General features: G+C 39.4%; 1 protein-coding gene across 2 annotated transcripts in view; it reads left to right on the top strand.

Annotated features, from left to right (window-relative positions):
* The window catches only part of PRTG (protogenin), a 147,041-nt gene extending 134,567 nt beyond the window's left edge, over positions 1-12,474 (top strand). For both annotated transcript variants that reach the window (XM_055437176.2, XM_088840295.1), the window contains exons 16-20: positions 5,021-5,203; positions 6,571-6,691; positions 9,189-9,354; positions 11,488-11,592; positions 12,070-12,474. In XM_055437176.2, coding sequence (XP_055293151.2) covers positions 5,021-5,203; positions 6,571-6,691; positions 9,189-9,354; positions 11,488-11,592; positions 12,070-12,474 — 980 coding nt within the window. The remainder of the gene's footprint in view (positions 1-5,020; positions 5,204-6,570; positions 6,692-9,188; positions 9,355-11,487; positions 11,593-12,069) is intronic.
* The last annotated feature ends 1,187 nt before the right edge of the window (positions 12,475-13,661 follow it).

Below are 13,661 nucleotides of genomic sequence, written 5' to 3'. Positions count from 1 at the left end.
TAAACAAAAAGCAAAGAATATAACCTGGCATTTACAGAAAAAGAAAGTAAAGTAGTCTGTAGTATCTAATTATGGCAACTTTGGGAAAAGGTAATGGTGTAGAAAAATATGGGGGGAAAAGGGAAGAATATTAGTATCTCTTTCATATATACCTATTAATCATCTTATCCATATTATGTTTTTACACATTTATGTGTAATTCACATATTTATTACCAAGTAAGTAGAACAAGTTTTTTTCATTAGTCAAACAGACCATATATTTGTGGCTAAAATGGGACATGGTAAAATGGTTTAGAAAAAATGCAGTGTGAAAGTATGCTTGTGTGTGATTGAAAGTGGGTCAGAAATGATAGCCTTTACCTTCCTGATATGTAGTTCCGTTCGGTTCAGTCGCTCAGTCATGTCCGACTGTTTGTGACCCCATGAATCACAGCATGCCAGGCCTCCCTGTCCATCACCAACTCCTAGAGTTTACCCAAACTCATGTCCATCGAGTTGGTGATGCCATCCAGCCATCTCATCCTCTGTCGTCCCCTTCTCCTCCTGCACCCAATCCCTCCCAGCATCAGGGTCTTTTCCAATGAGTCAACTCTTCGCATGAGGTGGCCAAAGTATTGGAGTTTCAGCTTCAGCATCAGTCCTTACAATGAATACCCAGGACCGATCTCCTTTAGAATGGACTGGTTGGATCTCCTTGCTGTCCAAGGGACTCAAGAGTCTTCTCCAGCACCACAGTTCAAAAGCATCAATTCTTTGGTGCTCAGCTTTCTTCACAGTCCAACTCTGACATCCATACATGACCACTGGGAAAACCATAGCCTTGACTAGACGGACCTTGGTTGACAAAGTAATGTCTCTGCTTTTTAATGTGCTATTTAGGGTGGTCATAACTTTCCTTGTAAGGAGTAAGTGGTAGATTAGCACAAAGTACTCAATTATTTTAAAATCTACAAGGCACTGTAAGAAATCATTCTCTACTATCTACTACAGCAGTTTCTTCATAGATTAGTTTTCCAAGATGATAAAGATACCTTGTTTCCAAAAAAAAGTTCCATAACTAAATAAGTTTGAGAAACATTATGTACTATTTCCTATTAAGAAGAATTCCTCTCCTTCAGTAAAGGAGTTCATCTAACTTAATATTTACTGAATAAATTGGACTACTGATAGTAAGAACCTATTGATTTGTTACATATTGAGGGATTGCTATGTGTCAGGCTCTCTTCTAGGCACTGGCAGTACCACAATGAACAGAACAATGTCCCTTTCTCCTTAGAGCTTACATGTCAGATAACAAACAGATATGTTCAGGTAGTATCATAAGTGCTATGAAGAAAGCTACAGGAGGGGAAAGAACAAAGCGATGGAGTTGGTGAGCTAAGTTCTTTTGAAAGAAATGGCATCTGAGCAGAGCCATATGGATATCTGGGGGAAGTGCAGAGACCCTGAGATAGAAGTGTGCTTGACATTTTAGAGGAACAACAAGGAGGCCAGGAGGCTAGAGTGAAGGGAAGCATAGTAAGTGGGAAATGAGATGGGGAGGTAGCCAAGAGAAGATCTTGTAGGCCAGACTTTGTGGACCATAGACTTTTTTCTAAGAGGGATGGAAGACACTGATATGATTGGCATTTTGAAAGAATTTCTTTGTCAGTCTCCTAACAGCCCACCTGAAAAATTGACTCTAGAGGGGTAAGAGTAGAAATTGGGAGACCATTTAATACACAGGTGTCTGTGTGAGAGTTAGTGGGGGTTTGCGTGCTAAGTTGCTTCAGTCGTGTCCGACTCTTTGCAACTCTGTGGACTGTAGCCCGCCAGGCTCCTCTCTCCATGGGATTCTCCAGGCAAGAATACTGGAGTAGGTTGCCATGCCCGCCTCCAGGGGTTCTTCCCAACCCAGGGATTGAACCCATGTCTTCTATGTCTCCTGCATTGTCAGGCAAGTTCACAGTGATAAAAAGAAGGAAGGTAGTAAGAAGCTATTAGAACATAATTTGAAAGAATGGTCTCCTCAATTTGCCACAGGTTGATGTGGTGTGTAAGAAAAAAAAAGAGAAGCAAAATTGATGGAGGAAATCACAAGTTTAGTTTTGAGCATAGTACATTGGAGATGCCTGTTAGATGTAAGAGAGGTTGGGTAAGCAGGGAGGGTTAAGCTCATAGGAGAGGTATGGACTAGGGATATAACTTAGAAGTCATCAATATGGAGATGATAAGACTCTGGAATTGAAAAAAATCACTTAGTGTTGATAACAGAGAAAGGTATGAGATTGCATTCTGAGGCTTTTCTTCATCCACAAAATCTTACCCTTTGCTTTTATATTTTAAATGAACATTCCTTTAATAACAAATGGCTCATATTCTAAGTTCAATTGGTATTTACTGAGAATTATCATGTACAAAGCATCATGCTAGCCACCTTCAGCTGTGCAAATGTGAAAAAAAATTTGTCCTCCAGAAAGGAAAGAGGGAATATCAGAGGTGAGGAAAAAGACTTTCATTGATCATATACCCTTGTGTCAGATGCTTGTCCATGGTAGTTTATTTACTCCTATAGTAATTATATGAGGTGGGAATTATTGCCCCCATGAGGAAAGTATAGTTCAGTGACATGTCCCAAGTTGCAAATTACTTAGTTGGTAACATGCCAGGATTTGATCAACATTGATCCAATGCTGAGCCCATTACACGGTCTGGTTTGTGAAGCTCCTAGTCGAGTTAAAGATTCAGATGTATATAAAAAGCTAGAGATAGAAATAATCATGCCAACCAGAATTGAGACTGTTTGCTGAAAGAATACAGGGACAGTCAGATTACTTAGTACTTGGCTTGACTGTGCTCATAAGGAAGACTTCCTGTGGAAGAAAGGGGAACATGTGTACCACATCCACACACAGCTCATCCACTTGCAGTGTTTAAATTAAGTGAATTTTAATTTCAGGTAGTTATTGGTTTGGCCAAATGCTCTAAAATTAAATGTATGATATGATAAATTGGAAGCAATTTATTTATATGTCTATTCATGAAGAAATTGAAATCTTCTTCCTTCTAGCTAATTGTAACATGTCCCAAACATTGTTGCTTTTTAATTCACCTGCCTAAGAATACATAACAGTGGAAAGACTCTTCCTGATTCTAAATAGAGGTTGGTTTGTTTATTCAACAGTTGTGTGCTCAAGTAGCTCACACTCTCTCCAGGCCAATTTGTAACCAGAGCACAGGAAAACAAACCACCTTTAGCTCCTCGAATTTCCACTTGGTACAGCTGCCTCCCTCCATGTGACCTGCAGAGGCAGCCTCTGAATCATGACCTCAGCTCTAAGATCACCCGCGTTTCACTTGCATAATGAAATATACTACTGTAGCAAGTGCACTAAAGGAGCCAGCGCCGAGCTGGTGGTGAGTGAGGACTACCAGCAGTTGTAAGCTCTCTGAAACTATTGTAAGGGTGCCCTGCATCACGAAAAATGAGAAACAAGCACCATAAGGAAGCTAGGTTTTCCTGTGAACATGCACCCACCAATGCATGCAGGAATAGCTTCCTGGCTGAGTTTCTCTTATATCTGCTTTCTTAACATTAGGGCTAGTTCCTAAGGTGAGAGCCCCTTTGTAAGAAGATACTTAAATGCCATGGCAGGACAAGAGCAGAAAGACCCCTCAAGAAATAGGAGTGCCCAGATAGGAATCCTTGGCAGTCATGCCATCAGAGAAGATACCCTTCAATACCAAATATTATATATAAATTAAAATTATGACTACTTCCGGAGAAAAGTAGATGCTAGCCATGTTGCTAGTGCTAATTTTGATAATCTGGGGTTAGTCTAGTTAATCTAGATCTTCAACCCTCTGAGGTTCCTACATAGCTCTGGCATTTTCTGACCTGTTTATATTCAAGAAATCTGAGAAAATAATGAGGAAGATGAAAAGCATATTCATACTTTCAGCAATAATTGTGTTTCTAATTTAAGAAATAAGAACAGAATCATCTATCACAGTTGCTGTAAGTGGTTTAAACATTTCACAAAGGAAACAAAAAGACAGCTCTCACCCATTGCCCTGGCAGTCCAGTGGTTAGGTCTGAGTGCTTCCACTGCCGTGGCCCAGGATCAATCAATAGTCGTGGAATTAAGATTCAGCAAGACACAGGTGTGGCCAAAAAAACAAAAACAAAATGTCTCACATTGGATTTTTTTTTAAGTGGATGTTTATATTTTTGGCTGCGCCAAGTGTTAGTTGCAGCACGCAGGATCTTTGTGGCATCATGCAGCATCTTCCATTGCACTGCTTGGACTCTCTAGTTGTGAAACTCAGGCTCCAGAGCAGACAGGCTTCAGTAGTTGTGGTGGCTCAGTTGCTCTGTGGCATGTGGGGATCTTAGTTCCCCAACCAGAGATAGAACCCACATCCCCTCCATTGCAAGGCAGATTCTAACCACTGGACCACCAGGGAAGTCCCTCACATTGGATTTTAAAAATCTAATTATAATTGTGGAATCTGAGTTTTTTGTGTCATTTTCTTTTTACCTATGTTTGAAATATTCCATAATAAAATGGAATATTTGTATCCATACCTGTGTAGAGAGTAAACCATTATATATATATATATATATATTTATTTATTTATATTTTTTAGTAAAAAAAAGTGCTGCTTTTACAAGCTGCTCTTAAAATTACAAACAAAAATATATGCTGCTTTTACAAGCTACTCTTAAGAGAAGGATTATATATGGGCACAGTGTTACACACACACACACACACACACACACACACACCCCAACACACACACACACCCCAACACACACACACACCCCAACACACACACACCCCAACACACATACACCCCAAAATGTTAACAATGGGAGATTGTTATTTTATTTATATGTATTTTTATTTTACAGGTGTTCTACAATAAAGGTGGTGCTTTTATAATCAGAAAAATACTTTAAAAATAAAGGATCATGAATGTGTGAAAGAGTGAATAAAAGATAAAGTTTACTTAATTTGTAATTGATGTATTTATAGGAGCAATAACCATGGCTCTGCTGGAAAACCTGGTGGCAGGAAATATATACATTGTCAAGATATCTGCATCCAATGAGGTAGGAGAAGGACCCTTTTCAAATTCTGTGGAGCTGGCAGTTCTTCCAAAGGAAACTCCTGAGTCAAATCAGAGGCCCAAGCGTTTAGATTCTGCTGATGCCAAAGGTCTGTATGTTGCCGTAATCACTGATTTTCCTAAAGAAAAGAAAATACCCGTGTTTTTTTCCAGCTCCCCTGTGCTTTATTTCTGCTCCTACCTTGACATGTCCCTAAACCCACACTCAGCTCCTTAAATTGTTGCTTGTGAGGTTCACATGCTGTGAAGCTGCATGGCTCTGTCTGAACTCCTACATGGAGACACACAGTAACTTCTCCTTCCAGCTGTGCACCCACCAAGACAGACGAACCGTACCACCCGTGAACTGATGGGAGTAGGCGTCCAGGGAGGTCCATGGAAATAAACAGCAGTGGTGGTTGTGGTGTTCAAGCTAAGGAGAGCATGGTTTTCATTTAGAGTTTTCACCACACACGCACACACAAACACACAAACCAACAACAAACAACCTTTCCAGAGAGAAAGTTGTTTCTCTCCAGAAAACAGTTGGAAAAAATATCTTTAAAGAGCCATTGTCACTCCAGTCAGGGCATTGTCCTTCTGTTTTGAAGGAAACTGGGGCCCCCTGCGACACAGGACTAGATGCTTCCTTTTCTTCCTCCCTGGGGAGGTGTGCCTGTGTGGTGATGCGGGGTGTGGCGGGGACAACTTTAATGGAGGAAATGCCAGCTGAACTGGGCAGGATTAAGGGCATTTAGTTCTTCGGAGGATAGCCATTGAGTACTGTGTATGTCTTGAGGGGAATACTGGGGAGGAGAGAGAGAGACAGAGAAAGGCAGGGCAGTCAGATTTAAGCTCAGGAAGGAGGTAGCCATAGTAGCTGCCATATCATCAGGGAAAGCCGAGGGCAAAGCTCAATATGTGCTTCTCAGATACCTTGCCAGTCAAAGTGTCTAGGAACCAGCAGCGTGACTATCTCCTAGGAACTTGTCAGACGTGCAGAATTGTACATGGGCTTTACCCCAGACCTCGTGAACCAGAATCTGCATTTTAACATATCCTTTAGCGACTGTTACGCACATTAAAGTTTGAGAAGCACTGATATATGAAAATACATAATGAAAACTTATCTTCAATATACAGATCTGCTTTTTAGGTAATATGACATGAAAGGTATCTTTGGCCCATCAGTGAACATCTTTGCCTTGTGCCTTTTAGCATTATAAATTTTGAACTGATGTTCATATTTGATTTAATATCTAGAACTCATATTTAGAATCTTAAATATTAAGAAGATAAGCCAATTTTCAGTTCCCTGATAAAAGAGTAATAAATCTTTTTTGCTTAGACATGGATACTATCAAAAGTTTTCCTATGAGAGGAAGACAAATTATTGAAAAGCTAATATCTAAGAATTATGATATATGGGGTAATTTATTTTTTTGATTGATTCTGATACGTGTACTTCCCCTTCTAGTTTATTCAGGCTATTACCATCTGGACCAAAAATCAATGACCGGCATTGCTGTAGGTGTTGGCATAGCCTTGACCTGCATCCTCATCTGTGGTCTCATCTTGATATACCGAAGTAAAGCCAGGTGTGTTTCCATTGCTAGAGATGTTGAGGTGATTAACATTTAAATTACAGCAACCACAGAAACAAAATCAAGTGCCTGTTAGAGGAACTGGGATTTTCCCACTTAAAAATGAATGTTTTATTGAGTTCTTACAGCTATAGAGATGTGCTTACTTTGGAAGATTATTCTCTCACCATTTGAAAAAAATCGCTGTGCCAACAAAATATTCTTAAATGAAGACCCAGTTTCTTCATTTTCTTGGTATTTTAAGAAACACAAAGTATATCCTTTGGCTTTTTTTTTTTAATGACATGCTTAATCTTATGTATCTCCTGATTGGAGAATTCCTTGCTACCTTTTCATATTTAAGTAGCCTGAAATGTCTGAGTCACTTGAGAGCTCTACCCTCACCACCACAGGACACATGGTTGGGATTCTCCAGACATGGATTAAAAGAAATGTAATAGCTGGGGAGTGTGGATCACAATAAACTGTGGAACATTCTGAAAGAGATGGGAATACCAGACCACCTGACCTGCCTCTTGAGAAACCTGTATGCAGGTCAGGAAGCAACTGTTAGAACTGGACATGGAACAACAGACTGGTTCCAAATAGGAAAAGGAGTACGTCAAGGTTGTATATTGTCACCCTGCTTATTAACTTACATGCAGAGTACATCATGAGGAATGCTGGGCTGGAAGAAGCACAAGCTGGAATCAAGATTGCCAGGAGAAACATCAAGAACCTCAGATATGCAGATGACACCACCCTTATGGCAGAAAGTGAAGAGGAACTCAAAAGCCTCTTGATGAAAGTGAAAGAGGAGAGTGAAAAGGTTGGCTTGAAGCTCAACATTCAGAAAACGAAGATCATGGCATCTGGTCCCATCACTTCATGGGAAATAGATGGGGAAGCAGTGGAAACAGTGTCAGACTTTATTTTTTTGGGCTCCAAAATCACTGTGGATGCTGACTGCAGCCATGAAATTAAAAGACGCTTACTCCTTGGAAGGAAAGTTATGACCAACCTAGATAGTATATTAAAAAGCAGAGACATTACTTTGCCAACAAAGGTCCGTCTAGTCAAGGCTGTGGTTTTTCCAGTGGTCATGTATGGATGTGAAAGTTGGACTGTGAAGAAGGCTGATCACCGAAGAATTGATGCTTTTGAACTGTGGTGTTGGAGAAGACTCTTGAGAGTCCCTTGGACTGCAGAGAGATCCAACCAGTCCATTCTAAAGGAGATCAGTCCTGGGTGTTCATTGGAAGGACTGATGCTAAAGCTGAAACTCCAATACTTTGGCTACCTCATGTGACGAGGTGACTCACTGGAAAAGACTCTGATGCTGGGAAGGATTGGGGGCGGGAAGAGAAGGGGATGACAGAGAATGAGATGGCTAGATGGCATCACCAACTCGATGGACATGACTTTGAGTGAACTCTGGGAGTTGGTGATGGACAGGGAGGCCTGGCGTGCTGTGATTCATGGGGTCACAAAGAGTCCGCCTCGACTGAGCGACTGAACTGAACTGAACTGAAGTTCTCTATAAACTCTTTGTCAGGCAGTTTTATCTGTGATTTTGACTTCAGCTAAATTTTCAGCATTCAGGCAATTTGTCTGTTTCTGGAAAAGACTCTGATGCTAGGAAAGGTTGGGGGCGGGAGGAGAAGGGGACGACAGAGAATGAGATGGCTGGATGGCATCACTGACTCTGTGGACATGAGTTTGAGTGAACTTCGGGAGTTGGTGATGGACAGGGAGGCCTGGCGTGCTGTGATTCATGGGGTCGTGGAGAGTCGGACACGACTGAGCGACTGAACTGAACTGAACTGAAAGTTTTATATTTTTACTTTTGCCTTCATTTATTTTCTAATGTTCTCTATTAAATTAAAAAAACTGAAATACATATCGTTTTTAGGTAATCTCCATCACTAGACTCCCTATTATTAGAGGTTTTTCAGAGTTTATTCTATATGTTTTTGGTACTTGTGCATAGAAACACACTATGCACAAGTGTGTTTCATTTTACTGTTCAAGTTTCTTGTTTCCCAAGAACTTTTTAATGAAATCTTTCTGTACATTGTAGTGATGCCCGGATCTTGCAGAAGTGCTACTATAAATTTGTCATCATTAATTGTTCTGTTAGTGTGAAAATCTGCAGACCTGAAGGAGAACATGTAGATTTTAAAAATTATAATTTCTACATAAATTATAAATAAGCAACAATAATTGATAGTACTTTGTAAATAAATATTAAGGTTTTTACTAACTGTTTGTAAAAAGTAATTTTATATAAACAGACATTGGGGCCAAAAAACAATAAGAAGCTTTCTTCCTTCATAAAAGTTTGCATCATTGAGTTGGAGTTAAAATCTAATCATTTCTAAGGATATTTGATAAGCATTAAGGAAGTCCATTGTTTGCAAAGTTGTGAATGTCCCAGATTTCACCAAGTTTGGTACATTTGCCTTTCTCTTTTTGTGGACTTAGAAGGTTTACTTTTCATTCAATATTTCAGGAAATCAACTGTCTCCAAGACAGCCCAGAATGGAACTCAGCAGTTACCTCATATCAGTGCCTCCCGAGCCAGTGCAAATGAAGTAGGGAAGAACCTGGAAGGAGCCGTAGAAAATGAAGAGTCCTTGATGCCAATGATCATGCCAAATAGCTTCATCGATGCCAAGGTACTCTGAGCTGACAGGCTGTTGTGCTGTGTAATCTTTCCCACCATTCATTTTCTCTTTTATGTGTAAAATCTTACCAAAAGATTATATGTTAAATGTATTGTGTCCGTAGTCCACATAATGAAATGTGAAAACATTTCACTCAGATTCTTCCTTGCATACAATATTTGGGAAGAAGATAGGGTATATAAAAGAATAAAAGATGAAAAAGATAAATAAAAAATGAGCAAGTAGCCTAAATTCAGTTAGTTTATATCCTATCGAGCTGAGATATCGTAAATAAGGGCACCAAGGTTATCAGTCCATATTTACTATAATTTGGATTGTTCTGGATATACTGGATGGGACATTTTTTATTAATCCATTCTAAATTTAGTTTATTTGATTTTAGAACTAAATGGAGCATCAGGATATTCCAGATGTAAATTACATTTTAAAAAATATGAAGTATCTGAATAGGTGTTTCAAGATCCTTCTCTTCATGGCCTTAGGAAGTTGGATACAGTAAAGAAATGTCATTGGAGGATGTCATTTCATGTCCTTTCCACTGCGGGTAGTAGTGGTACAGTGCTAAGCATTATGAACACCAACTGAAAATTATTTTTAGTCACATTGCAGCATTAGATATTGTGCATTATTAAATAGTTCTCATAACCAGTATGTTATAAATAAAGTATCTGCAGACTGTAACCCAGCTCAAGCCAGTCCGTGACCTGTTTTTGTATGGCCATCCTGAACTAAGTATAATTTCTACATTTTTAAAGGATAGTTTGGGATGACAAAAAAGGAGGAAGAGAAAATGAAGCAGAGGCCGTGTGTGTTCTGCAAAACCTAAGACATTTACTATCTCCCCTTTTATGGAAAAAGTTTGCCAAATCCTGTTGTATATTCTTCTTATCCAACCCTTCCCCAAAATTTAGAATATCAAAAATATAACAGAATTTTGGGAAGTTTCAATATTAAATTTTATACAGTTTAACAAATGCAGTTTACATATATCTAGCTATCATGGTGCTATATATGATACATACAATGGGTAAATAATAGTGAATTGATTTTTGCTATTCCTGTTTTCTGTTTTGTTACAACTTAATTTAGCTTTTATTTTCTGATACAAACATAAGCCATTTAACTTATTTCAAACTAATCTAGAACATCAGAACCTAAAACTTCTAAATAAGCACAAAACTACTAAAATACACTATTGTTCTGTTATTATTAACTTGGAACTAGACATGAGAAAGGATTGAGGAGAAGTGAAAAGGGGAGGAAGACATGGGAAAGAGAGAATCTAAAGTGAAGGAGGCAGAGCACAGTTGGGGGCCTGTGTGAAGCAGAGGTCAGTTTAGAGGCCAGGTCTCTGACTTCCCTTGGATTATTAGCCCAAGAGTTGATCCCCTGTCTGTCGTCATTTTGTTGAGGGTATGCAGGTTCATTTTTCAAAACAAAATTTTATAGCATTTTAAAAAATGATTATTTTTGACTGCTCTGGGTCTTCACTGCTGCACGCAGGCTTCCTCTAGTTGTAGCGAGCAGGGGCTGCTCTTTGGTTCTGGTGTGTGGGCTTCTCATTGTGGTAGCTTTTCTTGTTCCAGAGCATAGGCTCAAGGCTCACAGGCTTCAGGAGTTATGGCTTGCAGGCTCTAGAGCACAGACTCAGTAGTTGCTCTGCAGCATGTGGGATCTTCCCAGACCAGGGATCAAACCTGTGTCCCCTGCATTGGCAAGCAGATTCTTAGCCACTGGACCACTAGGGAAGCCCTGTGAGTCCATTTTTATCTGCCTAAATCCTTTTTAAATTTTTCAATCATGTGGAAAATTTGAAAAATAATAAATGCACAAATAATTGTCAGTATCTTTTCATAGTTCTGTATCTCTTGCTATATATTTTTTTTCAGCCTGTCATTTGAAAATAAATTTTGGGATTATTATACTTAACTCCAAATACTTCAGCATCTCTCTCTTAGGAATAAACTTATTATATCTTTTTTATCACTAACAAATACCCCATATTTGTTGTGTGCCACTGGGTAAAAGAAGAAATAATAATGTCTGTGATCATATTTTTCCTTTAACATTTTAAAAATTTGTGTACTTGTAATAAACTGAAATTTTCCTCTTTTATATCTACAGGGAGGAACTGACCTGATAATTAATAGCTATGGTCCTATAATTAAAAACACCCCTAAGAAAAAATGGCTCTTTTTCAAAGATTCTAAGAAGATAAAAGCTGAGCAGGTAACTCCCCTAAATGGGAAAACTCTTTCAATACTCATGGTGTGTGAGATGATAATTTTAAAAAGAGGAAAATGTAAATGAGTGTTTTTTTTTTTAACTTTGGTATTCTTTCTGGATATGATTAATTTGGGGCATGACTGTATGGAAAGCCATGGGGATTGATGATTGACATGACAGTTGGAATTGTAATCAGAGCTGTGGTTTTCAGTGGGGACTGAGGGATAATGGAGAAAGGGATGAGGCAGGAGCCTGCATCAAAATCACTGAAGAAGTCTTCTGACAATTCACTTGCCCCGGTAATTTTGATGTGTTCCCACTGCTCGGAGAACCATTGACAGTTGCTTCATGATGATGAACTTTTCACCCACATACTCCATCGATTTGCTATCTCAGAAAATATGAAATATGTAAAACCAGATTTATTATTTTTCAGAGCACTCTGTTATCACTGATGGTGTTTTATGTATCTTTACCTAGCCTCAGAGAAGATTTACTCAAGCGGTCTGCCTTTACCAGCCAGGCACTACCATACTAATTCGCGATGAAGACTCCCCCAGCTCCCCAGGTCAGACAGCCAGCTTCCCAAGACCTTTTGGTGTTGCAGCTGATACTGAGCATTCAGCCAACAGTGAAGGCAGCCACGAAACTGGGGATTCTGGAAGGTTCTCCCACGAGTCCAATGATGAAATACACCTGTCTTCAGTTATAAGTACCACACCCCTAACCCCCAGTTCCTTCACTGGCAGCGATTTGGGTGGGGAACCCTCGGTGAGAAAGTGTGAAGAGACTGCAGTGCTGTCGGGTGCTGAGCAAACTTCCTCTTCAGTTTCTCAGCCAGCCCCTGCCAGGCTTTGCTTTGAGAAAAAGGATTTTCCAATCTAGACAGCCATATCCAGGTATTCTCACCTTTAAGTCTGTTCGAAGGACAATGAACAGGGAGCCAAAGCCTTTTGTGAAACCCTTGGTATCTTGGTATCTTATTGGGTATCTCACCTTTTTTGAATGTTTTTTTTTTTTTAATCTTTAAGCTCACGTATTTTGAATGTTTCATTGTCAGCAATGTGAAAAGACAGTCAAGGTGTTTGACTGGATTATAAAATATATCACTGGAGCAAAGGGAAGACTTTTGAAAGCCCCTTTGCTGACTATCTACCTCAGTTTGCCAGAGGGCAGACTCAGAAGACAACTTTGTTACCTCATTCGTTGTGATAGTTGAGCTCAGCTACATAAACGATGATACTTCCTAGTAGCGTTTTGTTTTCAGTTGCTGTATGTGTCACGTGTGTGATCCAAGGAGTCATATAGGTAGGTGAGTAAGAATGTTTGTCTGAAGCTCTGAGTTAAAACAACAATAACAACAAACTATGATCTCTGCATGGTTTGGATCATTTAATACCTCTAGCTGTGAGGACTGAAACCACTGAGAAAAGTGGGCTGTTGACTTTACTGAATGACCAGCACAAAAATAGTGTATCTCTTCTGAGAATAGAACTGTTCAGTAGCATACAGGGAACCCCCTTGTATCAAGGGCTTCTGTGTTGTGGGCATTAGAGTCCGAGTGCTTTATCTGCTGTGTCCCACACCTCAGCCTGCCTGGAAGCCATGCCTTTTCAACCTGTTCCTTTGCCTGACGGTTGGCCAAAGTCTGCACTGTCTTAGTTTGCAAAGCATCCTCAACCTTTCCAGAATTAGTTGCAAAACGCCTTGTGGAAAACATATTTTTAAAGAAAATAAGTTAAGAGTTTGCGGTTTTCTTTTGTATACATCCCAGCTTGGTGACCCAGGTCTTCTGCATTGCAGGCGGATTCTTTACCATCTGAGCCACCAGGGAACCCCAAAAGGGGTAAAAAAAAGTTTCATTAAATATTAATAATGAGGATAAATGCAACAGTAGACAGTAAAATGAACTTGAGGTTATCACGGTTAACAGTGCCTTCCATTATATATTACGAAGTTCTTTGCCTTATACTTTTTTAATATTCATGAAGTTGTTCAGGATAAGAGTACCAAAAGTTGCCTTAAGAGTTTCTTGGATTTCATCAATAACTATTTTAATGTACAGTGTTTTA

Source organism: Moschus berezovskii, chromosome 9 (assembly GCF_049115385.1).
Source record: "Moschus berezovskii isolate FMDL1 chromosome 9, NW_MosBer_1.0, whole genome shotgun sequence".
In the NCBI taxonomy this organism is placed as follows: domain Eukaryota; kingdom Metazoa; phylum Chordata; class Mammalia; order Artiodactyla; family Moschidae; genus Moschus; species Moschus berezovskii.
Note: the sequence above shows the minus strand (reverse complement) of the source record. Positions and strands in the feature narration are given on the sequence as shown.